This window comes from Penicillium robsamsonii, assembly GCF_028829455.1.
Source record: "Penicillium robsamsonii strain IBT 29466 chromosome Unknown utg000008l_segment0_segment0, whole genome shotgun sequence".
Taxonomy (NCBI): domain Eukaryota; kingdom Fungi; phylum Ascomycota; class Eurotiomycetes; order Eurotiales; family Aspergillaceae; genus Penicillium; species Penicillium robsamsonii.
The window spans coordinates 987,480-1,014,484 of NW_026643226.1; the positions used below are offsets into that span (position 1 = coordinate 987,480).

The 27,005-nt window shown below is 45.6% G+C and overlaps 9 protein-coding genes across 9 annotated transcripts; 3 read left to right on the top strand and 6 right to left on the bottom strand.

The window, feature by feature from the left end:
- Positions 1–594: 594 nt before the first annotated feature.
- Positions 595–1,103, bottom strand: N7447_011157 (uncharacterized protein; the record flags this gene model as incomplete). Its single annotated transcript, XM_057235419.1, has 3 exons — positions 595–778; positions 810–1,002; positions 1,025–1,103. The coding sequence occupies 3 exons, from the start codon at positions 1,101–1,103 to the stop codon at positions 595–597; spliced, it is 456 nt and encodes a 151-aa protein (XP_057080737.1).
- Positions 1,104–3,578: 2,475 nt separating this feature from the next.
- N7447_011158 (putative amino acid permease) lies at positions 3,579–5,412 on the top strand (the record flags this gene model as incomplete). Its single annotated transcript, XM_057235420.1, has 4 exons — positions 3,579–4,181; positions 4,252–4,451; positions 4,523–5,103; positions 5,174–5,412. 4 exons carry the CDS (start codon positions 3,579–3,581, stop codon positions 5,410–5,412), a joined length of 1,623 nt encoding a protein of 540 aa, XP_057080738.1.
- Positions 5,413–5,726: 314 nt separating this feature from the next.
- N7447_011159 (uncharacterized protein) lies at positions 5,727–7,197 on the bottom strand (the record flags this gene model as incomplete). The annotated part of the gene is made up of 4 exons (XM_057235421.1): positions 5,727–6,022; positions 6,086–6,214; positions 6,272–6,982; positions 7,041–7,197. 4 exons carry the CDS (start codon positions 7,195–7,197, stop codon positions 5,727–5,729), a joined length of 1,293 nt encoding a protein of 430 aa, XP_057080739.1.
- Positions 7,198–9,244: 2,047 nt separating this feature from the next.
- Positions 9,245–10,965, top strand: N7447_011160 (sugar porter family MFS transporter; the record flags this gene model as incomplete). Its single annotated transcript, XM_057235422.1, has 2 exons — positions 9,245–10,231; positions 10,300–10,965. 2 exons carry the CDS (start codon positions 9,245–9,247, stop codon positions 10,963–10,965), a joined length of 1,653 nt encoding a protein of 550 aa, XP_057080740.1.
- A 621-nt stretch (positions 10,966–11,586) lies between these two features.
- Positions 11,587–12,594, bottom strand: N7447_011161 (glycoside hydrolase family 75 protein; the record flags this gene model as incomplete). Its single annotated transcript, XM_057235423.1, has 3 exons — positions 11,587–12,012; positions 12,066–12,449; positions 12,499–12,594. The coding sequence occupies 3 exons, from the start codon at positions 12,592–12,594 to the stop codon at positions 11,587–11,589; spliced, it is 906 nt and encodes a 301-aa protein (XP_057080741.1).
- Positions 12,595–16,273: 3,679 nt separating this feature from the next.
- N7447_011162 (uncharacterized protein) lies at positions 16,274–17,644 on the top strand (the record flags this gene model as incomplete). Its single annotated transcript, XM_057235424.1, has 1 exon — positions 16,274–17,644. One exon carries the CDS (start codon positions 16,274–16,276, stop codon positions 17,642–17,644), a length of 1,371 nt encoding a protein of 456 aa, XP_057080742.1.
- Positions 17,645–18,851: 1,207 nt separating this feature from the next.
- On the bottom strand, positions 18,852–19,628 carry N7447_011163 (uncharacterized protein; the record flags this gene model as incomplete). The annotated part of the gene is made up of 3 exons (XM_057235425.1): positions 18,852–19,196; positions 19,247–19,445; positions 19,516–19,628. The coding sequence occupies 3 exons, from the start codon at positions 19,626–19,628 to the stop codon at positions 18,852–18,854; spliced, it is 657 nt and encodes a 218-aa protein (XP_057080743.1).
- A 455-nt stretch (positions 19,629–20,083) lies between these two features.
- Positions 20,084–20,470, bottom strand: N7447_011164 (uncharacterized protein; the record flags this gene model as incomplete). Its single annotated transcript, XM_057235426.1, has 1 exon — positions 20,084–20,470. One exon carries the CDS (start codon positions 20,468–20,470, stop codon positions 20,084–20,086), a length of 387 nt encoding a protein of 128 aa, XP_057080744.1.
- A 3,997-nt stretch (positions 20,471–24,467) lies between these two features.
- Positions 24,468–25,232, bottom strand: N7447_011165 (GNAT family N-acetyltransferase; the record flags this gene model as incomplete). Its single annotated transcript, XM_057235427.1, has 1 exon — positions 24,468–25,232. One exon carries the CDS (start codon positions 25,230–25,232, stop codon positions 24,468–24,470), a length of 765 nt encoding a protein of 254 aa, XP_057080745.1.
- Positions 25,233–27,005: the final 1,773 nt, after the last annotated feature.

The window sequence follows — 27,005 nt, forward strand, 5'->3', positions numbered from 1 at the left end:
TTAACAATTTCATAGAACACGAGCAAAAAATGGCCCTTGAATGATAGCACCGGTCCGGTGACCGGTCCGGGAGCAATATTGGTCCCAGCTCAAGAGGAAGGAAAGATACGAAATGCTGGGCAAAGGGACTGGGCGAAGGGACTAGGGAAAGAGTAATCAAAACACCTCGTATCAGAAAATGGGAAAAGTTGATACCAATACCAGAATAGGAAATATAGTCACGATCCAACCAATCAGAGGCTAGTCCATATATGTAATAGTACTAGCCTACACGGACTCAAAGAATACTAAGCCCAAACAAGCAATGCCGGGGCAGGGCGGTTGCATGACATCCCGCCTTGTACGGCCTATACTCGATCTTGATGCAGTATGGACCATGCGATCAAGAAAAATATCGAGCGTTCAAGCACCCAAGACCCCCAAATTATTTATTGTATAAGAGAAATCTTCTAGTTCGCCCATCTTTAGATTCTCAATTCCTGTTCGCAAAAGAAAACTCCCCCGTAAAGGGAAAGTCTCTCTCGGTTGTGGCGCTACAACCCTGGACTTGTCGACCAACAACTCGTTTAGGTTAGATGTCTGACTTTCGATTAATTACCACATTTGAGGAAGAGTAGCCCCGGTGGCGGGTGCAGCATCCACAACTTCCTGTGCAGTGCATATATCGAACCTCTCCAGAAGGGTCCCGAATGGTGTGCCAAGATCGTTCACAGCAGCCACACTCACGAGCGCAGCAGCCGCCACGAAGTTGGAAGTAGGCCCGTCCACTATTCCAGAGCTCTCTGGGGTTGTGCAGACTTTTTGCATACCGATGAACGAGGCACCCTGGTGGCTTGCAATTCATGAGTTCTGCCTTCCGTTCCAGATGCTGGAAGTATTCAATGCTGAGAAGCTTGAGCTCGATATCGCACTCCTGAAGTTTCTTTAGGGTGGAAGGTTCTGGCGGGCTCTTATTTTGTACTTGAATGTCATAGTGGGAATATTTCGCACCGAGATGGATTTCTCGTTGGATGATATTGTTGACCCGTCTTATCTCCTGGGGATGGTATGTTCTGCTTCTTGGAGCTCTTGTAAGAGTAGTTTGGCTCTATGAGCTTGGACATAGTGGTGATACTTTGCTTTGAGATGGTTGATGGTAGTGGTGACGGGGGAAAATATATTCTTGATTGTCATAGCGAGGTATGTAGCTAAATGTTGAAATGATCTTGGAGGTTGGATAGCCATCCTGTATGAGGGTCTGGTGGAAGAGAATGAGGAGAGGATTACTTTGAAACACTCTGGCTTACTGGTACTTGTCCTTACGCAACGTGTTATGACTGCTGTGATGACTTTTGCCGACACTTGATTAGGAAACCGACATCACCTTGGCATAAGATGCACCGATGATTGATATCACAGTACAGATTTAAAATGTTACAACCTACAAATAGTAAATTTGTCACTACAAGATCTAGAGAAGATCTAGAGAGCTCATAGACAATATAAACATAGTATTTTCCTATAGGAGAACGAGATACGTATATTTTGATAACGTCAAAGTGACCACTCCCTCGTAAGTGATGTTATGTGCAAAATGAGTCTATCTCATTCAAAGCTGACTTCCCCCACACTTTTCCAATCCTAGAAAGCCCCTGTCATCGACCCCCACATCCCCCACCGCGGACCGAGAAGCCTTGGGTGTTCCGTGGAAGTTTATCCAGATTTACTCCAATTTCAATTTGTACGTTGCATATGGCGTTGGAATTCATAAATTCCATAGATCTATACTTGATCATATCCAAGGCCATGAGCATGAAAGCAACTTATCGTAGACCCGAGACCGGGGACTTTTGAGTTAAGCCGAGTGTCTACCCGTAGACACCCTCTGTTTCATGCTAGTATCTGAAGCACAAGATTCCATATCCTCAAGGGCGAGATGCCAAGCGTATAGCTAGGGCTGGTATTGGGACCGGAAAGAGCAATTGTCGAGTTGGGTCTACCTCTGGGCACACTTTAGTCTTAGCGACCGGGAGTTCTAAGGTTAGGATCTTCTATGGCGTCTGTATACATTTTCCCAAGATATCTCTGCACACTACGCGACTGGTGCATCCTGGGAAAGCGTATTTTGACATCAAGTTGGATGGATACGTTCGTGTTCCTAAACCTGATTCGCTGCCACCGCACTACTGTCGCTATGTTGGATAAAGGGCCCCACGGGCCTCGAGTGTATCCCGAGCGAAAATGTCCCCAAAGGATCTCTCACGGACCTATACACTCCCTCTTTGATAAATGAGCATCCAGAGGTTAACTTTATTAAAACTGATGTAATTCCTGGAACATTGCATTGTGCCGAGTGTGCATGGGATTTGGACGAAGATTGATGCAAAGGTGTTCACCCGAAGATATGCGAAATATTAGGAGACGGGGCAACCTCCCAGGTTGGAACGGTGTCTGACTTGGGCACAATGTCGCTAACAGATGTTACATCTGGACATTCCCGAGGTCTCTATGACCAATTACGATACACATATTCGAACTTGAATTTCCTGGACAAAAGGTAGCCTCTCGAGATTCGCTCAAAATTGCCTCAATTCTTAACAATTGAAATTTATTACGGAGTACGCCGTCGAGAATTGACTAAAATAATTAAATTCGCGAGATAGCTGTGACCAATGAAACATTCTGGGAACGCCCCCTTTTTAATTGAGGCTATCTCTATACTTGCGGGATGGCCTGTCGGAACACGGCTGATATCGGAACGGGGGGATTTTAACCATATTTGGGGCGACAGGGTATCGAAATTTTTTACAACTCCATATATTCCACTCCGTACAAACCTACAATAAGGTAGAATACAAAGCATATAAAATCCAAAGGGTTTTATTTGTTCGGGGACTATTTCCCTTGGACTTCCCAACGTACCTCGGGAAGCTGTGGCGCCTCCAACGCCCCTGACATCATGCGGTTTCTTACTCGGGGTATAAAGTTACTGAACTATACGGAGTATCTAGGATGGAAAAATGCCATAGTTGCATAGGTATTCTGGTCAACTGATATCCTGATATCATCCTAAAATCATAGTACATATTCTTATATATGCTAGACACCTCCAAGCCAACTAAACCTCCGTCTTCCTTCCAGGGCTAGTGAAAATAATCTTCTGGAAGGTTTCGAAACAAGGATAACACATGGGATGACACTAGTCGGTTTTAGGATTGGAAGCAGTCTGATTGGTGGCTCCAACTATTGCCTACGCCCCTCCATGCACGTTGACTGGTTCAAAGTTTAATTGGGCCCGTGTTTTATGGGTAAAGGTGGGTCTCTTGTGGATTTGGGTGGACCATGGTGGATCTCATTCGCTGACATTTTAATCTGCTAGTTATCCTTTTGGGAATTTTTCCTTTTTCTTTTTGCCGCCTAGTCTCCACTTGGGGGTTTTTTTTCTTTTCTTTTTTTTTTTTTTCTTTTTTTCTTTTTTTTTACTATCTTTTGTTTTTGTATTTCATATTTCTCCATCTTTCTTTTCACCTTCTCTACTGTCATATTACTCCTATCTGCACCGTATGCAGATCAGAAACATCACGCAATAATCATTCCTTATGGCTGTCGATGTTAGACTCCGTCGCCCTTCCGGGGTGACTTCGATCGAACAGGGTGTGAGCACCTCCAATGCGGATCGTACCCTGGAGGATATGGGATACAAGCCTGAATTGTCTCGCAATCGATCAATCTGGCAAGTCACTTTCATGTGCTTCATTCTCTCTTCAGTTCCCTACGGCTTGTCGACCACTCTATACTACCCACTCGCGGCAGGTGGGCCGGCCAATGTCATCTGGGGTTGGGTGATCATCTCCTTCTTAATCCTCTGTGTGGCTATTTCATTGGCGGAAATCACTTCGGTCTACCCGACTGCAGGTGGTGTCTACTATCAAACATTCGTACTGTCGCCCTTGTGGTGTCGTCGCGTTGCATCGTGGATCTGTGGCTGGTCTTACGTTGCAGGAAACATCACCATTACCCTCGCCGTCAATTTTGGAACTGCCTTACTCTTCGTGGCCTGTCTGAATGTTTTTGAAAAATCGCCGGGTGTCGGAATCACCGACGATTTCCAGGCATACCAGATCTTTCTCATCTTCTTGGCCATTACCCTGCTGACGCACTCCATCTCGGCATTTGGCAACAAATGGCTGCCATGGCTAGAGGTATGTATTTGCACGTGCTCCCTAACCCCATGGGGTAACAGTACTGATTATCCTTTTTTTTTTCTTATAGACATTCGCCATTTTCTGGACCATGGCTGGTCTACTCGCCATTGTTGTCTGTCTGTTGGCTATCGCCAAGCAAGGTCGTCACGATGCCGCGTGGGTCTTTGGTCACTTTGAGACTCAGGCTGGGTGGCCTGCGGGGTGGTCCTTCATCATCGGTCTCCTACAGGCCGCTTACGCGACATCGGCGACCGGCATGATTATCTCGTGAGTTTGACCCCTTGGAAAAGAAAATAAAATTCTCCACATCACCCGTTCCACATGCTAATTGATGGTAGTCTCTGCGAGGAGGTCCAAGAACCCGCCATCATGGTCCCCAAGGCCATGGTCGGAACCATCATCATCAACTTTGTCGCCGGTCTTCTCTTTTTGGTGCCCGTCTGCTTCGTGCTTCCCGATCTCACATACCTGGTCAATCTCGCCTCGGGTCAGCCCACCCCTGCCATTTTCAAGGCCGCCCTTGGCAACTCGGCGGGTGCATTCTGCCTGCTGATCCCCCTACTCGTATTGGGTATCATTTGCGGTGTTGGTTGTGTGACCGCCACCTCTCGCTGCACTTGGGCCTTTGCCCGTGACGGCGGCATTCCCGGTTCGGGCTGGTGGAGCAAAGTCAACAAGTCGCTTGACATTCCTTTCAATGCCTTGATATTGGGTATGATAGTGGAGATTATTCTCGGCGTGATCTACTTTGGCTCCACTGCGGCGTACAACGCCTTCTCCGGTGTTGGTATCATTTTCTTGACCACGAGTTATGCCTGCCCGATCGCCGTTTCTCTGATCTTCCGTGGTCGGGAGGATATCAAGAACGGTAGTTTCAACTTTGGTGTCTTTGGCCTGATCGCTAACGTTATTGCTCTTTGTGAGTTGCCTTGAGAATTCCGTTTGTTACACACTTCGAGTTTCCACGCTAACCGTTTCAATTATTCTAGGCTGGAGTGTTCTTGCAATTCCCCTTTTCTGCATGCCAACCCTGAAAACTGTCACCAAGGAGAGCATGAACTATGCCTCTGTGGTGTTTGCTGGCTTCATTGCTATTGCTGCCATCTGGTATGGTGTCTGGGGCTACCACAATTACCGTGGACCGCCAACCGACGCCCTGGAGCGGGATGAACCCCTCCCCGAACCTTCAGCCTACGCTGAAGTCCCTAAGAAGGCACCGAGTCATTAAGCCTCTGCTATTGTGACACCAAAACCTCTATACCCTCATGGGGCTAGCTCAATCTAATTAATTCTAGAAAAGCACCAAGTTGCATGTACATAAGTATAAATACCCTCAAAATAGACATTTCTGCGTGATTCTGCGTCGTTTGCATATAACCTGCGCAACTATCTTCAAATATTATGACAAAGAGCATACAATGCATGGTTCCTGTTTAGTAGATGCAGTAATTTGAGGTCCGTTAGAACAACCGCATTTCAATTATCTGATGCTGACATGGGTCTGCATCTCCCCCTCCAACCCAACCCCGTCAGTTCTGAGGTCTAGGAGTTGATGGCTGCGACGTGGTCCGTCACCAAACAGGTAAATTCGCTAGTTCCATAGTAGAATGTGTTTCCATCATCGGCGGATTTTCCAGAGCTCAGTGTGTCTCCATACTGCCAGTAGAGATCAGCTGCAACGCCTTCGGTGTTGAGCGCCGTCTTCTGCCAGGGAGCCTCAATGGCACAGTGATCAGCGGTGACACCGTACTCTTCAAAGAGACATGGCTTGCCAGCTGCTGCACAGGCAGCTCCATGGGATGTGACCCAACCGTTGCCCCAATCATTGGTGGTTCCCCCTTTGCATGGATCCATTAGCAAGGTTTAGACCAAGGGTAATAGGGGGGAAAGGTTATACATACAGCTGGAGGGGTAGAGATGGAAGGTAGCAAAATCGATGGTATCAATCCCTAGATTCATCGTGAAGTCCAGGCCCTCCTCGTAGCTGTAGGGATAGCTGCCATCAGACCCGGTGTCTAGCCCAAAGCCCTCTAAAAGATGAAGTTAGCCAATTGACGAGGCAGCAGAGATCTCATGGGATTAAATACCATCACCAATGGCGACCATATGCTTTGAGTCCAGAGACTTGATATAGGCACTGGTAGACTTGATCCAGTCGTAAAGAACCGAAGTGTCACAGCCCTTGCAGCGAGGCTCATTAGCTAATTCCCATGCAAAGACGGCAGGCGAGTCAATATATCGGGAAACAACAGCTTTGATGTAGGCACGGTAGGCTGTTTGAGCTGCAGTGTTTGTATACCAGCTTGTCTGGTTGCCACCGAAAGCAGTAACATAGGCCGCCATACCCCCGTAATCCGACCAGTTATTGACAAAGTTGATGATAAGTTTCACATTGCGTGCCTCGGCGGAGGCAACCACATAGTCCAGGCGTTGTAGGCCATCTGCGCCGGTGTTAATGGTAGCAGTTCCATCCTTGAGTAGTTGGTAATAGACAGTTCCCGCAGAGGGAACAGTGTTGACATCGTTGAATCCCCAAACTCGGAGGATTCGGAGCCCGGATTCATCCATGTGGTCGAACACAAGGTCTACATCGTCATTATTGGTGAGGAAGCCGATCCAGTAGGAATTAGAGCCGGCAAAGTAGCTTGTCTTTCCATCAATTTCAAATTCTAGTCCATTTGTAGTGGGGAATCCAGTCGCACTGGCACTGGTGGTGGTTGCCTTGGTGGTCGTTGTCGTTTTAGTTGCAATTTCTGACGAGACTTTTGTCGTTAAAGTAGTCGTACTACCACCAGAAGCTGGAGCGTTCCGTGTTAATTGAGAAAACAGCATTACAACACATCTAAGCACACTTACATGCGAGACATTGGCTATACCAGTCACTCTGATATTGGCAAGTCCAGCCAGAGACACATGTTGTAGGGCCGGAATAACTGCCTCCGCCGCATTGAGCATACGGGGCAGCTTGGGCAGAGACCAGCCCGGTCAGGGATAAGATTGCCAGCGTTTTCATAGTGATCCTAGACTTCGCAGTGTGCCTGTTGTTTGGCTTTGCATGCATGTAAATACATATATATATATATTGGATCGCGGGGAATGTGTAAAGACGGGGAACAACTTCCGCCATGAATTAGGAAATCGAAATTATTCCATCGACTGAAGGATATATCAGGCCATAGACTTTTCCTGAGGAGCTTATCCTGTAAGCCACCCGTGTTGTTTGCGGAATAATCGAAGCGGTAGTCCGCCTGCGATGCACCAATGGTTCGTTCGGTCTTTGACCCAACTCCATCAGCCAGACCACTTCCATTAGCATGCATGGTATCTAAGGAATCTAGGACTGTATGAATCAACTGCAATTGCCCGGGGGCGGGGGGAGGGGGATTCCTGGAGAAACTGAAACGCGGAGCAATTGCCACCCTTGTCTCCATTTGTCAAGGCGTTTCAGCCGCCGTGCTTGGGGGATGAGGAAAAGCCATTCACACTTAGTAATTAGTACTATGCAAAAACGGCTAGCTAGACCGAGAATTGTAATTGCTTCGGAGTACAATGCAGCAACCTATATTTCGTACCCTTTCTATATCATGGTGTCCTAACGACCTAAAGAATTCATTTCTCAACTAATCTCACGAGTTACCCCAGTTACCATTGACCTAGATTATGACAACGTTATACACTAGACTATAGTGTGCCTTATAGTTTCTCCACAAGTTTTTGTGAGTTCACTGCGCGGAATGAAGAATAAGTCCTTTTGCACAGCCCCATAATGAAGTGAGATTTCGTACTGTTGCGATATAAAGGGACTTTCCGAGAATCAGCCCGACTTGGCACGGGGAATATCTTAGGATGCCGGGGGCGGATCCATCGGTGGTCCAGTTATCCGATAATTCACGGAAACAAAAATAACAAATTTGATCTAGTATTACCTAAGTGATGTTGAATATCCATGTCCTGGGTCAAATGTTTGGATTATGTGGCGTAGGAAATAAGGAAATGAAATAGATTCATTCCATCTTGCCTTTTGAAAATACGGTACGTAGAAGTGAAAATTCAAAGGTTCTTTGCAAAATTCTTCAATGACGTAGGGTAACGGGTGTGGCGGATCGCCACTGACGACTCGGCACGACTCGGCATCGGTTGATATCAAGCCGATGTTTTGCCGGATGTTAGGCTTAGGATATGAGCTGTAAAAGGCAGGTAGATGCAAAGTAATGCCCTTCTAGTATTACGTATATAATTAACATATTAATGTCGCAAGTTAGTACAGAGTACTTTGTATGTACATAGCATATTTACCCCCAGACTCCGCATTTCCCCTCAACCCTCTTTTCATGGAGCGGTAATTCTCGGGGATGTTTTCACCGGGATACCGATCGGGAAATCAATTTATTGGGATCCGGAGAGACAGAGAAACCGGAGAGAAACCGGAGAGAATCCGGAGAGCCTGGGGAGTACTATTGGTATATGGCCCACTGCGGTTTATCCAGACTCAAGATTGATTCAATCCCACTGATACTTTACAACGTATATCGATGTATAGTAAAAAAAAAAGGAAAACGTACATTATAAATCTCTTACTCGGCCCTGAAATATGTGATCCCGAATCAGTTCGGCACGGCCTTGGCCTATAAGCTTGAATTCGCCTCCCGACCCCTAGGTAATCGGCTACGGGTTGATATCCACTTGAAAAAAAAGGGCGAACCAGAGCCCATCATTTGGAACTTGCCATGTGTGGCCTTTTCCCCTGGTGGGGTCCCTGTATCAACCGGTGGAAGCCGGGTTGTTGACTGCCTACTTTTTTTTGTGCATGAGCATCATCTTGCGCAATTCGCCTCTCCACAATTTTATTTTCTATTCTCTGATTGCTGGATTACAAAAAGCCCCTGATTCCCCCATGTTCCCCGAGATTTCCTTATTCCCCCATAGGATTGTTTCTATTCTTTCATTCTCATCTTTCTACTTGAGCTGGTCCTCTAGTCAATCTATATCTCTTTTAAATCCAACTTGAAATATCAAACACCGGACAAGGCAGAAACCTATTTCCTATCCAAACCTACGCCATGGGTGCTGAATCGTCTTCCCACCATGGGGAGTCCATCACCCCAGCTCAACAGCCGAGCGTCCAGTCGTCCTTCCAAAATAGCCCGATTGAGAAGCCTATGCGACCCGCAGGTGTCGACACCCCAATCCCTCGGATAACCATTCGGTCCTTGGTGATGGCCCTCTTTGTCTCGATGGGTGGTCTGCTGTTCGGATATGACACGGGTCAGATTTCCGGCTTCCAAGAAATGAGCAACTACTTGGAGCGGTACGGTGAGCTCAAGGCAGATGGTTCCTATGAATTCAGCACCGTGCGCTCCGGTCTCATTGTCGGCTTGCTGTCTATCGGTACCATGATCGGTGCCTTGGCTGGAGCTCCCGTCGCTGATAAGTTGGGCCGGAAGTGGTCCATCACTCTCTGGTGTCTGATCCTCAATGTCGGGTTGATTGTTCAAATTGCCGCTCCCGATGGTCACTGGTACCAGATGGTCGTTGGCCGTTGGGTCACCGGTCTCGGGGTTGGTGGCTGCTCACTGCTTGTCCCCATGTACCAAAGTGAAAGTGCCCCCCGTCATATTCGTGGTGCCATGATCAGTTGCTATCAGCTGTTCGTCACCCTCGGTATCTTTTTGGCCTACTGTATCAACCTAGGTACTCACACCATGGATGGCACTGCTCAATGGCGCATCACTCTCGGCATCACCTTTGTCTTCGCTCTGGTCCTCGGCGGTGGTATGGTTTTCTTCCCCGAAAGCCCACGTTATGAGTTCCGCCATGGAAAGGTCGAAAGTGCCCAAAGCACCCTGGCTAAGCTCTACGGTATCCCAGAAAACCATGTTCGCATCTTGGAGGAAATGAACGAGATTCGTGAGCAGTTTGAAGCCGAGTCTGATGAGCAGAAGTGGCATGAATTCCTCACCGCCCCCTGCATGTTCTATCGTATTGCCCTCGGCATGGTCTTGCAGTCACTGCAGCAGCTCAGCGGTGCTAACTACTTCTTCTACTATGTAAGTCTTCTACAGACATTCTTTGATTTTTGGGAAACAATGATCGCTAACCAAAATATCTTTCATAGGGTACCACTATCTTCGAAGGCGCCGGTCTCTCGGACAGCTTCGTGACCCAGTGCATCCTCGGCGCTGTGAACTTCGGCACTACATTTGGCGGCTTGTATGTCGTGGAAAACTTTGGTCGTCGCAAGTCCTTGATCTTCGGAGCGATCTGGATGTTTGTCATGTTCATGATCTTCTCATCGCTCGGTCATTTCGTGTTGGACGTTGAAACACCTACCAACACCCCCAACGCCGGCAAGGGTATGATTGTCGTCGCCTGCCTGTTTATTGCAGCATATGCTATGACCTGGGGTCCCATGGTGTGGGCTATTGTCGCAGAGCTCTTCCCCTCAAAGTACCGTGCCAAGGGAATGGCCCTGGCGACCGCAACCAACTGGCTATGGAACTTCCTCATCAGTTTCTTCACAACTTTCATCACCAAGGAGATCGACTTTGCCTACGGATACGTTTTCGCTGGCTGCCTTTTCGTGGCTATCGGCGTTGTCTACTTCTTCGTTATTGAAGGAAAGGGTCGCACACTCGAGGAGCTTGACTGGATGTATGTCAACAAGGTCGTCCCCTGGAAGAGCAGCAGCTACGAGATTCCCGAACGCCACCAGGACTGGATCGCGGATGAGAACCCGTACGGTCGCAAGTCACAGGGAACCCTCCACACGGAGAACGCGTGAGTATAAAGACCTCTTTCGAAAAAAAGAAAAGAAAAAGAAAAAGAAAAAGAACAGTTCCTTCTATTATTCCTTCAACAGCTGGTGTTGCATTTTGCATTTTGCATTTGTCATATTGCATCAACTTGCACGATATCATCTTGGACCTGGAGTACTGAGTGACATCATTGTGCACAATTATTTTCTTTGTATATATAGAAGATCGATCATATACCTATTGCATTTATCGAATCCAAGACATACATCTTGTTCACCTTTATAAACGGAATTCCACCCAAACTACCGAGTAGCAATTCAAAAACTAGAGTTGCATTTGTACGATGATTCAAGTAGCGAGGAGCTATGTGCTATATACAATATACTATGATTGTTTCATGTTCTACGGATGAATGTAGTCTAAGATACGAACTCTTTTTATAAGTGGAAAGAGTAGATGCGAGGGGGTAAAGGCGTCTACGAGAGATGGCCTATATCTTCCTATGTGACTTTTGCAAATCAAAGTAACGCAAGATAAATTCACAATTCACAACCAAAAAAGACACTAACTACAATGTATGGCCAAAAGCGGAGCTGTCGTTCTCCACGAGGTACACAGAGCCAAACCAAGGGCTGTGCATGTCAAGTTTAGTGCTGACGACACGATTTCGCTTTCGCGGTGGTACTCATAGGAGGAGCGGTGGAACTTAGCACGCGGGTCCTCGACTTGGTTGTGGACTTGGTGGTAGTCCGCGCGGACGTAGTGAATGAAGATGAAGAGTCGTCGACCCTGCCTTGGGACGAGCCTTTGGATCCGGCCGAACCAAGACCCTGGACTAATTTATCACCAACCGACTTGATGCTCTCTTCAAATGTTTTGGCGTCCTTTGCTTTCCAATTTGTCTCGTCTCCCGGGAGTGCGCTCTTTCCCTTGAAGCCAATGTACAAGACATCCTTCTCGGTATGTCCGCTGTCACCGGTAATATCCTCGTCAGGGAAGCAGAGTTGACCCAGAGAGAGGGAAGCCTCTCCGGTAGCATAGTGGCCGTTGGTATCACCCCAGATAGCATAGTGCTAGAATAACATGTTAGTAGGGAAATATTGATTCGGAACAGGGGGTGCAATACCAGGTTTCCACCGCACACAACTGCCATCACACTCAGAGGCTGCATCTCTTTGGGGTCTACATCGTCTTCATTGCCTTGGGGAAAATAGTCCTTAGTTCCGAAGACCACATAGGGGTGAATGCCGGCATCCAGGTCCTCGATGCCATAATTCTTCTGCAGTTCAGACTTGAAAGCCGTCTGACCTTGACCACTCTGATCATTGGAGCAGAGCCCCGCAGTTTCATTAGCGCCATCACAATCGATGTCCATATCGCCGTACGATCCCCCATTGGCGGTGCTGTATAGGTAGATAGCCCCATCTATGTCGCCGCAATAACCCATCTCGTCGTCTGTGCCACCTCCATCGTCCAACCCTTTCTTAAGTATGTTTTTGCATTCAACACCCTATATATGTTAGACCGTTGGCTATAGTTGACGGACATGGAAGGATTACCTTGTGCTCGTCGTACAGCTTTTTCAAATTGTCGGGCACTTCATATGCCAAAGTAAGGCCGACGGAGGACAGAATCAAAGTACTGAGCAGATGCATTTTGGGAAGAAAAAGACCGACTGAATTGATGCCTTGATTTGAAATGACTACAACATAAGAAAGGCCAAGGAGGTGGTGGAATATATACCAGATGTGAACATTATATGCAGGGGTAAATGGGACGAGTGATCCGCTTGGGCAAAATGATGTGTTTCGGAACATCCTAAAGCGAATATTGGTTAGAGGGCAATATCCAAAACGGGATACATCGCCATGGTGTTTATTATTATCCTACTGGCATCCATTTAAAATCCTTTCAAAGCCTAATGAGAGGCCACAATCTGGCCATGCAATGACCAATTGGGTCCAAGCATCTATATTGTGCGGAGTACTCCGAGGGGAATTGTCTTGAATATTTGAAATCATTGGCGAAAAGAGAGAGCATGAGCTCACTAGGCGCCAAGCTGTTTTAGATTCTTGTAAATTCTGGGGTAGATTATGCAGAGCAACAAAAACCTGGAATATTTCAATTTTGTAACCGAGGGAATTTTGAAAAAGGCCTGGAACCAGTTAGTTTTTTAAAGAAAATCCTGTATTGTTTTCGTTCCTCTACATATATAGACGAAAAGACCAATTAACTAATTCGGAAGAGATTCTCGGCCAAGGCTTAATGTGTTTACGATAGCCCCCACTGGACCTGCAGGAGAATCTATTTCAAAGAATCTTTTACAAACTAAGGAGTTGATTCGGAGATCTAAGTCGGGAGTCATTTCTAACATATGCCACATGCCACACACAACCTAAAGGAATTCACTCTCTTGGAAAACTCAAGTTTGGCCCATAATCTCCAATGGAAATCCTGCGATCGACATGGATGCATCACAGAAAACAATGTTAGCCATTATTGTGGGCATGACGTAGACGTAGAAGGATGCATTCCCAGGTTTCAAGTCTAGAAAGAGAGATACTATCTACTCGAAGTGAAGTCTCTGCCATCTCTGTATTGTCGCGCCGACATGGGGTTCTCCAGTGGATGGTCTTGTCCCATTTGTAAATCATGCTGTGATTCTACTCCAGCTCGTGGACGAATGGCCGAAACTATTTCTAAAACCCACGGTTACCTAGCCCAGTCAGAAGAACAAGGAAATGTGTTCCGATCGATGATGGAAGAGGTGTCTACCCAGAGGGAGCTATCGTCGCTTCATTTGGTACGGTCGGACTGGGCGTAGTCGTACTCGAAGAGAGTATAAAACCTGAACGCTATTCCAGCCAATTTAATATGCAGATTTTGGGCACAAAAATCGCGTCTCTTATCGTTTCTGAACGATTTGAATCGAATGTCGCGGTCCGCGAGCCAGGCAAAACTTTTCAACTCCAGCACCGATGAGTCAAGAAAGGATGGGACATGGTAAATCTTGTTATGAAATCTGCCTGTCAGACTCAGAGATGAGTTGTATTGAGGTAGACCTTGGATTTTATCTAATCTTCGCTTCGTCATAGACGGGGATGTAGAACGCAGGAAGGTCGGGGTCTTGAGTAGTCCTAGATAGCTATGCGAAAAACCATGTCAGTTTCAATCACCAGGACGCTGGAGCGCTCTGAGGAGTAGGTGGAAAGAAAGTGTTTTCTAGTCTGGTGTTGATGGGAAAGAGAAGAAAAAGGTAGAGCGAAGTGAATACAGGCGAGGTGACCAGGTGGTTGAAGACACCTAATATGTCAGGCACCAAGTTTATCAATTTGGCTGCAGGTGCCCAAACTGTCTTCCATGATTGCTCGCAAGGGAATTGCCCGGGTAGATGTACAGTTATATGAATCTGGCCCTCGATCGAAATATATCGTTTAGGTGTCCCATTCCTGATATTCCCCGCTTGAGCTTCTAGACCACCGATTCCAGCATAGACTGCATATATCTCTCTCTGCCTTTCGGAAGATAGGAGATGCATTTGGTATATGAGTCCAAAAATATACGGTAAATTATCAAAACTTTTGAGGGAAAAGGTTTAGCCAGGAAAGTTTACGATGAAACAAAGGGAGGGCTGGGCGCACTTTCTTGTGTAAGTTATAGACGAAAGATGAAAATTCATGAATGTACACCCGATAGTCCGACCATGCTTTGGTGTTAAGGCAATGATTCAGAAACAAATTGCAAAACTTGTTTGTAAATTAGAAGCAAAAATTGCAGATCGCTGGTCAGAATCTCCTGATCATATTGTGCCGGATGTTTGTCATGATCCTTGAGATTCAAGGTACTCCTTGTTGGAAGTGCCGAGTTGCACGTGGATATTGTTATCGAATTGGGAGAATGAAGCGACAGCCGTTCAATACTCGAATGACATTCTTGGGTTGCTTGATTTTGCCTCGAGAAATTGAGGTCCCTAGAGGTCATGTCTGACAAAATGCGAACCAAATTTGAACAGCTTATACCAAGGTATGGAGCGCAGGTAGAAATTAGTCGCAACCAGAACGAGTTGTGCGAGCGAAGTCGACTAAAACACAAGTTGATATACACTTCTTTGATAGCAGACGATGTTGTATCAAGTTCGCCGAAGGATATCCAAGCTTTAGGCAAGGATAATCCAGACTGTTTTATATCACGAAGAGAGAGTTCTGTTCTTCCTCTTAGTTCTTGATTCAATAATACCGAGGCATGATTGTAGAGTTCGGGGTTGATCTTGGTCGCAATGATGACGAACCGGTGGATGGCAGATATCACTAGTGTATCACAGCAACATAGCTCAAGGACACACCACGGTCGCTGGAGAATTATGAGCAAGGAGTCAAGTGTGTCCCCACGACCGATAATCTGGTGCTTAGAGAATTTTGATGCATTGATAAGGAACCAAGGAAGGCTCTCGCGAAGTGATATATCCCGCGTAGAGTTGAAAGGTGGATGTTCTGGACATGGCAACGAAACAATGTTCACCGCGGTTAAATTTTCTTTCGTAACTAGAACAGGAATCACGTTTCCAACAGCAGAGGCTGCTGATATGAGTTCCGTATGAAGCCCGGATTTGAATGCCGTGGTGCGCCAATCTGGGGAAGACGCGACAACAGAATAGATAGCAAAGGTGTCTCCTAGTGCAACCCCGCCACCTTCGTCGAATGAAGCACAGAGTTGGGGGAGACAGAGGTCGTAGTTTGGAGCTTCCATAAATTCTTCGGACACGTGTAGACTCACACTAAAGATGCTGCCACGTACATGATAGGGGGTGGATTATCTTGTGGATGGTGGGTCACGGGCTGTACGGATTATTTGCGATGGCTGAGATGCTGATTCTATCCTCTTGCTTGTCCTCCGCTTTGATTGTCCAGGAAATTGTAAATTAAATATGAATTAGGGGAGTGAGTACTCTGTACATTGAGGGACTAGGCAAAATAAGAGGATGGTGCAGACGGAGTACTGAGGTGACGAACTTTCCGATGCGAAGGTTCCCCCTTCGGTATGCTTTTTCGCTTTCTGTCCTGTCAGCTGTCTCCAACTTGCTTTTCTGGGCGCAATTTTGTTGTATTTTTATTGGACGAGATGCGGCCATCAGTGGATCGCTGGATATGGATACGGGTACGGGATATATGTACATCGCGGCTTCAGCTAGTAAGCACTAACCCCAATAAAGAAGGATCAGCGAGTGTCCAGCGGGATTTTGGGCTGCCTCCTTTTTACTGAACTAGTTAGATGACTTTATTTTATTTTAATAAACCAAAGGTCGCGAACCTTGGAGAACCCCCCGAGTTTGTGAAAATGCCGTCATTATTGTATCTTTCAAGTCTCCTCCCCATAATTGGGCTAGCACAAGCGGAAAAGTTTCCACAGTCACTAGCGGACTTGCACGCTCAACTCAAGAGAGATGACGGAGTTACGTTTGATCCGCTTGGTGTTGCGGCTGTTCTCTACAACCCTCGCGTTGACAAAAGTGCAGCGAGACTTTACACCCAGTTTGATCGAGGATTGTTCATATGGCCACACCTGACAATGATTGGAGGGACGTTGCCGCCCATGCAAATGCTTGTTGAACGACTTAATGCCACGATGAAGTGGATCCATCCATCTATCAAACTATGCGCACAAGATACGACTATGCTCCCTGTACGATCAGACGTATCGGGGAATGTGTTTCGCCAACTGCCACTCAACTTGAGCAACGAATGGCTGACTGATATAATATCCTTTCCAACATCCAAGCAACCTGGAAACGACTTTGTTGTCGTGCGTGTGGATTCCATGTACCCATCAAGCGCAGAACGACAGAAAAATGTGCGTCAGCAATCGGGAAATCTCAGATGGCTTCTCGGCAAATGGGCATTGGACACGATTTGCCTAGTCAACGGGGCCATGCTGATGACTGGTATGGTATGCGGAATTTTGACAGCCGACATTTGGGCTTTCAGCTTGTTCTTTTTATACAGCAGTCATTGGTTTGCTTCAGTGCTCATTTCTTTTACTTCTATGGTCAAGATCCACAAACCAGAGCACATCCAAAATGACTTGCAGCATAGATATGCGGTGTACGAGCGCGATGAGGGGGGCACTGTGATCTTCAAAGGACCACAAAAGGAACTTGAGGAATGGGCGCGTTCCACATGGGAATATGACCAGTCTTGGGTGAAGGATTGTTTGCACTGGTTCTGGACCTTGTCAGGGACATTCTCTGGCATATCCTCGGTTGCATGTATGGTGAACATGAAGGGAGCTCTGCAATTGGCATTTTTAGGGGTTCTGGTATACGCTTCATTAGCTGAGATTGGTGCGACCAGGATCGCGCGTCATCTGCAAACCAAGGCTCATGGTCATATTTTTACTGCCCGAGTGTTGGATAACCAAACCAGAAGCGAAGCAATTATCCGTGCAACCTTGCAAATTACGCCGAAATGCCGTCTTAGAGGTCTGAATTGGGTCAAAATGGGACTGCTTCCTCCAATGCGGGTTTTTGAGAAGATGCAGGAACTATTGAGAGAGATTTCAGACATGGACCAAAGCATAGAGCATCCTCGAGGCATGGTGGAAGAAAAATGTGATAATTTCCTCAATGACATGGATTCCTCGGAGCAGATGTTGGCTAAAAGAATAGCCAAGGAAGTGATGGAGACGCTGGGGTACTTGAAACGTGTATAAACCCTTTTTTACTTAGCGCTAGCTTAATATACAGTGGTGCTTTGACGTATCTCTCTTTTATTTTGTTTCTTTCATTGTATTTTTATTTTTCCTGCAAAACTATTAGTTAAGATAACATTGTAAATTTATATACAGATAATATGATGGTAGCACACATGCGAAATGCGACCTGGTAAGAAGCCTTAGGGCCCATCACAGGCTTACTATAGAATATTCAGCACTCTCACACCATATTTTGCTTTGATACGCTTGTTTTGGATCCAGAATATTGACATTTGTAGGATAACAAAAATCTGACCCAAAACCACTAGCGCAATCATGATCGACACCCCTCTCGGATAACTATTGGGCCAATAAATCAGTCATTATCGTTGTGATATAGGTGAGATCCGGAAGTGTAGGACTTACAATATAGACGACTCGTCGTCCCTAAATATCTGGGTTCCTGCCATAAGCCCTCCTGTAGCGGCCATGACGACTTTCTTGAGTTAGCAAAGAAAGAGGATGTCCATTATAGGACTAACAGTGATCTTACACATTCTTAGTGAAGATTGTTAGCTCAACCCTTCAAAAAATGACCAGTAGGAAAGATTTTACTCACGCAACACTTATATTCCTCTCTTCGGAGCTCGTGCAGTTAATTTGAATCCAAGAATTGTGAATTGGATGATAGCCCACAGCCAAAGCATTGACTACAGTCCAGAGTCCGAATTTGCCCCATTTATCCACGCGGTGCATCATAATTCTTAGAATTACCAATGTGATCAGGTAGACAAACATAGCAACCATAACGGTAAGACCTCTTTTGTTCGATTTGTCGCTCATCCACGCAAAAAGCAAAATCACGGGGAGAGTAAGCAAGCTTCCTATTGCACAAAATGCATTTGCTTCAATTCGAGCAATACCCAACTCCATAAAAATGCTTGGGGTATATGTTGTGAGAGGGCTCCATGTAGCAAAAACACACCCCGTGGCAATAAAGTGCGGCCATTTCCATATGTTTGTCAAGGTCTGCCAAACTAATCTGACTGATATGTGCGTTTTTCTAGAGTGAGCCAATGGTTTCTTCGTTGGGCGAACCCCTCCAGACTCCGCAATGTCCACCTGATCAGACGACACAGAGACCTGCTTGTGCTCAGGAAGAAAGAAAAAGAGAATCATAGACACCGCAACGGAGAATAGACCCTCGACTTTATATTTGTTAGCACTATTTGATGTTTGGTGGGTCAGCCTTAATCGTACCGAGGAAAATCCATTGCCATCCAAAGAGACCATGTTTTCCATCCAGTTTCAAGAGAGCAGCCCCAAGAAGCGGAGAAACGGCCGTTCCGCCAAACATGCCAAAGAAGAATATGGCAATTCGTTTTGTTAACTCTTCCTTCGTATACCAGGTAGAAAGTGTATACATTGCACCGGGAATATACCCAGCTTCAGCAAGACCCAAGCATGTTCTAGTGAGTAGGAAGCCTAACTTGCTGCGCACAAGTATCTGTAGGCATGCTACTGTTCCGAATACGCAGACTTGTCCACTGATCCATTGACGAGGGCCAATCTAACCCAACTTAGTGACTCGCAGACCATCCGGCTGGGGATGCGACATACTCTGTGTAGAATAACATTTGATGGTATCTCCAGTAGAATAACGCCCAGGAACATCAATTGATTTCCAAGATTGATAATATTTTGGTCCACGGATATGACGGTCGCAAAATTCCCTGTGAGAGCGCTGGCAATGTTTGTTCTGTCGAGCTGATAGCTAGCGAACCCAACTACCAGGAGGGGCAGAACTTGACGATCCGCTCTGTTGACCTGTCAAATAGATCCTTCGTTGCGCCGTTTGGTGAACAGGTTGAGCAAGGGGGAGAACATACATTCTCCGACTGTGGTCGGAATACCCACCGTCACAACACTCAGTGGTGTCCATAGCACGGCGACGAGACCTAGAGGTTGCACGTTTAAACATAACACGAAATGAAAACGCCATGTTCTTCATTTACAGACACAAAAGAAAACGGCCAAAGATGGGAGAGGTGGCTTTTTACCCTCGAAGGACCTTGCGAGCAGTTCTAGAGGCCGAAAACCTTGGTGATGATAAGATAACATTGTTGGGAAAATAATTAAAGCAAGAAAAGATACAAAGCTAATAGAATTTGTGAAAAAGAGAATGTAGCGGAGTTAATGCAAACAAGCTACCATAGGTGCTACAATGTGGCTCTAATCACCAAGACTCCGACACAAGTCAATATATATCAGAATTCTCATGTCAAACAAATTGAATACCTAGGTATTATCGACATATATTGACTAAAGCAAGATGTTTGCCACAGAAGAAAACACGAACAAAGAATCACATCCTCGGGGGTCCATTCCAGCTCTGCATCAGTAAATCCTATCACTCAAACGATTCGACGAATTGTGAATCCGGAAGGAGCTAGGAATTTAAACACGGCAGTGAATCTTAGCATTGTTAAGATTGATTGGAATAGCGGCATCGGAGCTTCCATCAAAATCCAAATACGTTTGCAGAGCAGTGAAGGTACCAATGGTAGCACCATTGTTCGTGATGACACAATTGATGGATTGCGGAAAGTTGGTGAGCTGGCCGGCGGTTGCCTTGACAGTACCGCCTGCCCCAACAGATGTACCGCTGAAGAGGGAGAAGATGCTCTTATCAGTGTCATCGGCTTGGAATGTCACGCCAGCATAGGCTCCAGATTGGTCGTTGGACAGAGCCACGGTGACTTGGTTGGACTGGCGGACCTCAAGAGGCGTGGCAGAGACGGTGAATGCCATAAGCGAGGCAGTAGCAGCAATGGTAAACTTCATTTTGAAATATTTGGAGAAACCTTGCAAAATGCAATGATATTCTTTGTAGCGAAGACTGGTTGGAAGCTTTGAAAATGCGGTTGGAGACTGATGTTCTTCGGAGTGAAAGGCATCACGTCTCGCAGGAAGCAGGTGGGTTTTATACCCTGTTTATTGTAATGATGATGGCTGACCTGATCATCTTGTCATTGATGGTATTTTTAGACATTCGAGTAGTAGACATATAGATGATAATACGACCTGCAGAGACCGGTACAGGCTTCCCTGAGAACACAATAGCTGTTTCACACAGCCCTTCGTAAACTAATCAGGTGAACTTCCATATCAAGGCCACCCATTCTCATTCTATTTCTATGTACATGGAAGTAGAGGATTCTTTAGCCAAACGATGAAACCTCTGCTCTCTACCTTGGGTGATGCGTTATAGCAACTAAAATCGTATTAAGAGATCCTAGAAATAACGGGAATGTACCAATCTGATTCGAGAGCGAATATAGATAGAGATACAATCTTCGCGCATATACCATGACGCAATAAACATAGTTTCCCCGTATAAGGGTGATGAATAAATGTTATGAGACATCAGGCAACCGATACCTTCTGCTAAAATTTCTCATCTTAGATAATAGTGGTTGTCAAGGCGTAGCTCGTGTTTCTCGCCTTGCAGTCTGGCTGAGACCTAAATGCCCACTACATTTAAGACTACATCTGTCTATCCAGATTGAAAATTATAGGTAAGTTTGACTGCATGAATAGCGAAGTTCTTTTTCTGTTTTACTTGCTTCAGCAAAGATATTTGACGGATCGATGAATCGATTCTAAAAAAAAACCCCTATGAAACAAAAAGGAACAAGAAGAGCCTCGATAGCTTCCAGCCACCGGGTTAGCCACCGGGTTAATGTCTCATTTTTTTAACGCAAACCCCACGGATATAGAAATCAAAGACATCTATTACTGGAGTCTTTAGGTGTGACCTACCTCGTGTTGACAAATACGAAGAGGCATAGGTCTGAGTTATAGATCTCATAATTCGATTATGTAGAGCTGATGGCCAACCTCGTATTCCACCCCGCCGTGTCTCACCATCTAAATAACATGAGATTTCATTCAAAATGATGGAGGGCTGTAAATGATTTTCATCTTGTAAATTTTGCACCGCATATTACACTCTATACACTTGAGACCTAATTTATGTTCTCGGCTTTTGAATATGGTGTAGGAACTTGATTATAAGAACAATAATGTGTGACTTTGACAAGGTACAGCTTCAGAGGATTCTTGATGAAAGAAAGGTGAAATTATAAAACTAGCAAAGTACTTGACGACGGTATTGTTTACTACGAGAATGATGATATACCGGATAACGCCGAACAGATTCGCACTTCGCGGATGAGAGGCTATCCACGCATTGGGCTTAGCCCTGAGATTCTTAGAAATTTTATTTCTACCTTTTCAACATAGGTTCTCACAATCAAGTCTCCCTCTGACGTAGTCACACCGGCTATTGCATCTTTGTTCAACTGCCTGACTATCAACTAGAACCTTGCCTTAGGCAGCTGAACATGCTATGGGAAGTTGGTAGGCTTGTTACATCACCCCGGTGCGATATATGGTGTTGCATAGCCGAGGGACATCAGATGCGTGGTTGGGAATAGCGGCTGATATTTCTATATGAAAGACATGGCTATGGCTGTACATGATAGGCACCAAAGAGGAGGACCCAGGAATGTGATCGTAAACTCTATCCTCCAGTTGATCAATTCACCAAGGAGCTGCGTCTGATGGCAAGCTCTGTATATATATTGGCAGATACCGCGCCCAGTGCATTGGGCATGGTTTTAAAATCCTAGCGCCGTCCAACAAAGTATGCAAGATGATATGGGCGAACCTTCAAGTAGAATAGCATTGCGGTTACTCCATTTTCTTTTTTGCTTCTCTAAATTTAAATCTCCAATTTTCTCCATGGTTAATGTACAATACTCAAAATCATACTATACAAGTTCTGTTCTTAGCTAACAACGGCCACTCGCACATTATATTGAGTCGAAAGTGTAATAGCTGCAGAGTAGTAGCCGCTGCATGCCGTGCAGCCGAGTGGGACTTTTGTTCAAAAGCCTGACAGCTATGCTAAGAGGAGAAGAGAGTTCATAAAATATGCATGCAAAGTTCAGACGGGTCCATTAGGTAGAAAATTTGAATGATTGACATACAGAGTACACATTTAGGGACTACCAGAGGGATATTGGATCAATCTCCTTTGCCGTGGGTGTTGTCAAAGCCGCATGTTATCTTTGGTGGATGCAACAACTCTGGACCTAGCAGTTGCTCTGCTATCTACCATGCCTCATTTGCTGCCAACTTTACTGACAATGAAGGAAAGTCCTATCCATATGTTAAAAATACTACTGGTCGGTCAGTAGATGAGATTAAAGTGTGAAGTACAATAGTAATCTTCCTATTGATAAACCTATCAAAATGCGGACTCCTCTCGGAGATGAAATACCTACAAACATGAGAACCGTGAACTGATTGCAAATTGCTCAACGATTGCATCCCCAATTTCCAATAATTTCCTTGTTTGCCTAGGCCAAAAACACAAAAATTCGCCGTGAGAAAGAGTAGACCGGGATATTCTTTGCGTTGGGATGATCGGAGGCAAGGTCCGTCAAACATGATCATTTAGATTCGGGATAAGCGCTAGAAGCGTCAAAAGTGCTATACTAGGAAATGATTAGGCGAGTAGAATGAGTTGTATATATGGGTCAACAGGCTGACAAGCTATCCCTCTCACAATTAATTACACTTTAAGAATCCGTAGACGCAATTATGGGTTTTGCAGCTGCAATTATTGAGTGTACGATGTAGTGTGATTTAACTGGCACGGATAGATCGGATATCTGTCCTCCCTTAGCAGTGTACAGTTTCTCATACAATCCATAGATTGGGATATTTATGACAAAAGAAGTGTGTACTGACTATAATACTCTACTCGTCTATAGCTCGGACTTGTGGAAAACAAGATATCTTTGTAACTAGAATTTCACGGACGGGTACTGTGGGTAGTTGCACGAAGAGCTTTTTTTTACAAGTATATTAGCCGAGGGTATATAGGCGATGAGTACTACCAAGGATCTACTAGTCCAGATATAATATACCATTTGGAAACGTAAACAGACAAAGCTCATATTCGAGGAATTTCTAAGTATTTTGGGACCATAGGTCCACCCTAATGGCGATTTGATAAAACAAGTCATATACCCCAGTAGATGATAATCTTCTTACTACGACTTGCATTCTGTTGTTTTATTTTATCCTTTATTTAGCACCATGACCCTTGCTACTCCCATTCCCACTCCAATTGTCGATATCGGGAGAACGATGATCCACATTTTGACCCTTTCCCACCTAACTACAAGCCGAGATATACGATTTGCCATTTAGTGAGTATGCCGCGAAGACTACCTGCCTTTTCATCTGTACCATTATTTCAAGCCAGCACTACAGTATCGTAGACTTACATCGCTCTAGGCTTATTTAGTTCTCACCAGCGAGCTCAAAGATATTTGCGATTCGGTCAGGTTGTCTCGTATGTTTAACGTACGGTTTCCATCAACGTGCTACCAACGTGCTGCGAGGGATAACAATTTAACACCCAAATTACTATCTAAGAATGTAAGAAACATTATTAAGTTAGTGGTCAGACTGAGACCACTTGGTAGCTCTCCATATCAAACGCGCAATGAGATGGTCGGGTTATTGCAAACACCGGTTTCTCATATTCAATCGACGGATGATGGGAAAATTATAGGACAGGAACGTAAATCGAGAATGTTCTAGGCCATGGTAGTTCTTGATGGCCTTCATGGTCAAGTTAGTCTAGCATTTCCGTAAGGATTATCGTGATTTTCTATGAGGCCAGACGGTCTACTACAGCAAGGAATTCGCACAGGTGAATCGGGGTTTGACACACGTAGTAAATTCCCGCAATCACATCGCATCAAAGTACGTTGCTATTGGTGCGCATAAACAGGTTAGGTGGCTTCCTACGAGAAGCAAATTCGTCGTCCACAACATATTCGATCTCGTGCTTATCCGCATGGAAGCCCATCTGTCCATATACATGCCGACCCATACTGGACGCCTCGGTGATGGCTTCCAGATCTCCACGTCGTAGTGCTTCATTGATGCCCCACTGTACAAGCTCCCTTGCGACGCCTTTGCGCTGATGGGCCGGATCAACGACGCACATGTCCAGGATCATAACTGCTGGTGGTGCTGCAGTGGCCTTCTCCTTGATTACCTCGTTGCGTCTTCTATGCAGAGAGGAAATAGCTTGACAGAGGTAACGTTGTTCAGGCTCGTTTTCAGGGTAAAGAGCATTGAGGTTCAGCGAATTGACCAAATCTTCCGCTGGAGGATCGCCATGGCCCTCTATGGTGGAAGCTTGCACCCAAATCCCGCAACCCACGATGATACGTCTGTCTTCATTCTGCGGACACGGCAGCGTAGCCTTGAGGAATATGGTGTTCGGGAGACCATATTTGTCATTGGTCTTGTGGCGCCAGCGGGCTACCATCCTCTCGGCTCCACATGCCCTCCCCTGAGGGGTGTCCCATCCTGGGTTCATGGCTGTCCAGATCCCATCTTGGACCTGACGACCAAATGCCTCGCACACACAATCAAAAGCTTGAATGATATCCTCGGGCTGGTGTATGATATCGATACGCAATCCGATGTCGTGCATCTGCCCTTGAGAAGCCATAATTGCGGGGTTGAGTGGTCTTGCTGGTGTGTTTGCGTAGGAGCTAGATAACCTTTGATGTCGGATACGTGTTTTTCTCTTGGAGGAAAAAAATACGTAATAATGCCAAGGCTTTAACGGGGTGGACAAGTGGTTGATTGGTTCTATATTACTCGTGCGTAGATGATATCAACATAGCAAACTACATGGCCACGTGTTCCCATGGAAAACCAGGGGACAATGCGAACTTAGATGTTTTATGAGAAATAAGGATAAGCGGTCGGGGACGTACATATACAAGCATCAGCGAAGGATCCTTCCTACTTCTGCCTAGGCTTCCGCACAACCCCAGGACCTGGCAAACCTCTGGCCCGTGCCGCTGGACACTATTTTTGTATGTTCGGAAGATAGTAAGGTACAGGATCAATATCCTTGAAATCTATGAGATTCTTAGGAATATCGAGCGGGCTTAAGCAGGCCAAGGAAGTCTAGACCTGACCACCTCGACTCAGCGCCAAGGACTCACCGTAATTTACTCAATTAATTCGGCCACATATACTTATCAGCGGTTAGCGCAACTTGTGCATACAAATCGAGTTGAGAACTCAGCAGGTGATCACCTTTACAAAGTCTTCTGCAGTAGTGATTTTAGCTCCGCAGTTACCCACTCTTAGTTGATCCTTTATTGCTCCAGGTGTTTTTCTTTCTAAATTTGGAAGAAATGGAGTTGAATTGGCAACAAATAACGACCGTGATCGTCGTATGCGACACCTGTGGTACTTCCCTCGTCTTTATCTCAATATGCTAGAGTCGCCAGCCCTGAACGGAACCGAGGTAATATTCAGCCTGACAGATAAAAAATGTTCGCTTGGGGCATCATTCAAATAGTAGCAGCATCACATTTCAGTCAAGCTCTTCTTTCATTGCACCAGGAAGAAGCAAATGTTTAGAACAGCCCTCCACCATCATACTAGTTCCTCTATAACGCAAGTGAAGCTCCATTCTATGCACTAGTCGCTTCTACCAATTATCGCCGAACATACAAGTCGTTTGACAACTGAAAATCGTAAGGAGAAGACTATTTCCTATACTCCGTGTTCAAGCCCCAATTAAGTTCGGATACCTAATAGGTCAAAATGTGCGATTCAAAGTATATCCAATATACGTGTGGCTGCAAGAAGGAGTGGGAGTTTGTGCAGTGTAAGGACCGCCAGGGAACAAACGTCAAATGCCATCCAGTCCAAAAGGTGTGGGGCAAAAATTCGAACAATTGCTGTTCAAGGCACCTGGTAGAGCCAGACGAAGAGGTGAAATCTATGGATCAAATGGGACAAATCACGGAATAAAGTGTTGATATCTCTCAGTAGTCACATGGCTGCTCTCCATAGTAGACTTCCGTAGTCTCAGTCTCTCTCTGGTTTCCTCCCCTACACATAGTTTCAGACTTTCTACAATACACCTATTGTGCTTTCATGATCTCATCTACTTCGTAGATTCTAACATAAAGTACAGTATTATATTGTACGTTGAGATGGCTGAAATATGTCCGCTTTCTGGGTTCTCCTTTGTCAATTCTAGGTAGTGTGGCTGCAACACATTAGTAAATGGTGACAGAAATCTGACTGTATGAAATGTATGGTATGAACTCAGTATATCAAACTCTCTGACTAGCAATAAAACAGGATGAACGCGCGAGTATAAATAGACAAAATCACTTGCACTTTGTTCGGTTGTATGGAACCGACGTTTATGGAGATCTAAGGTAAATTTACCTTGTATCCGATCCGAGGTTTT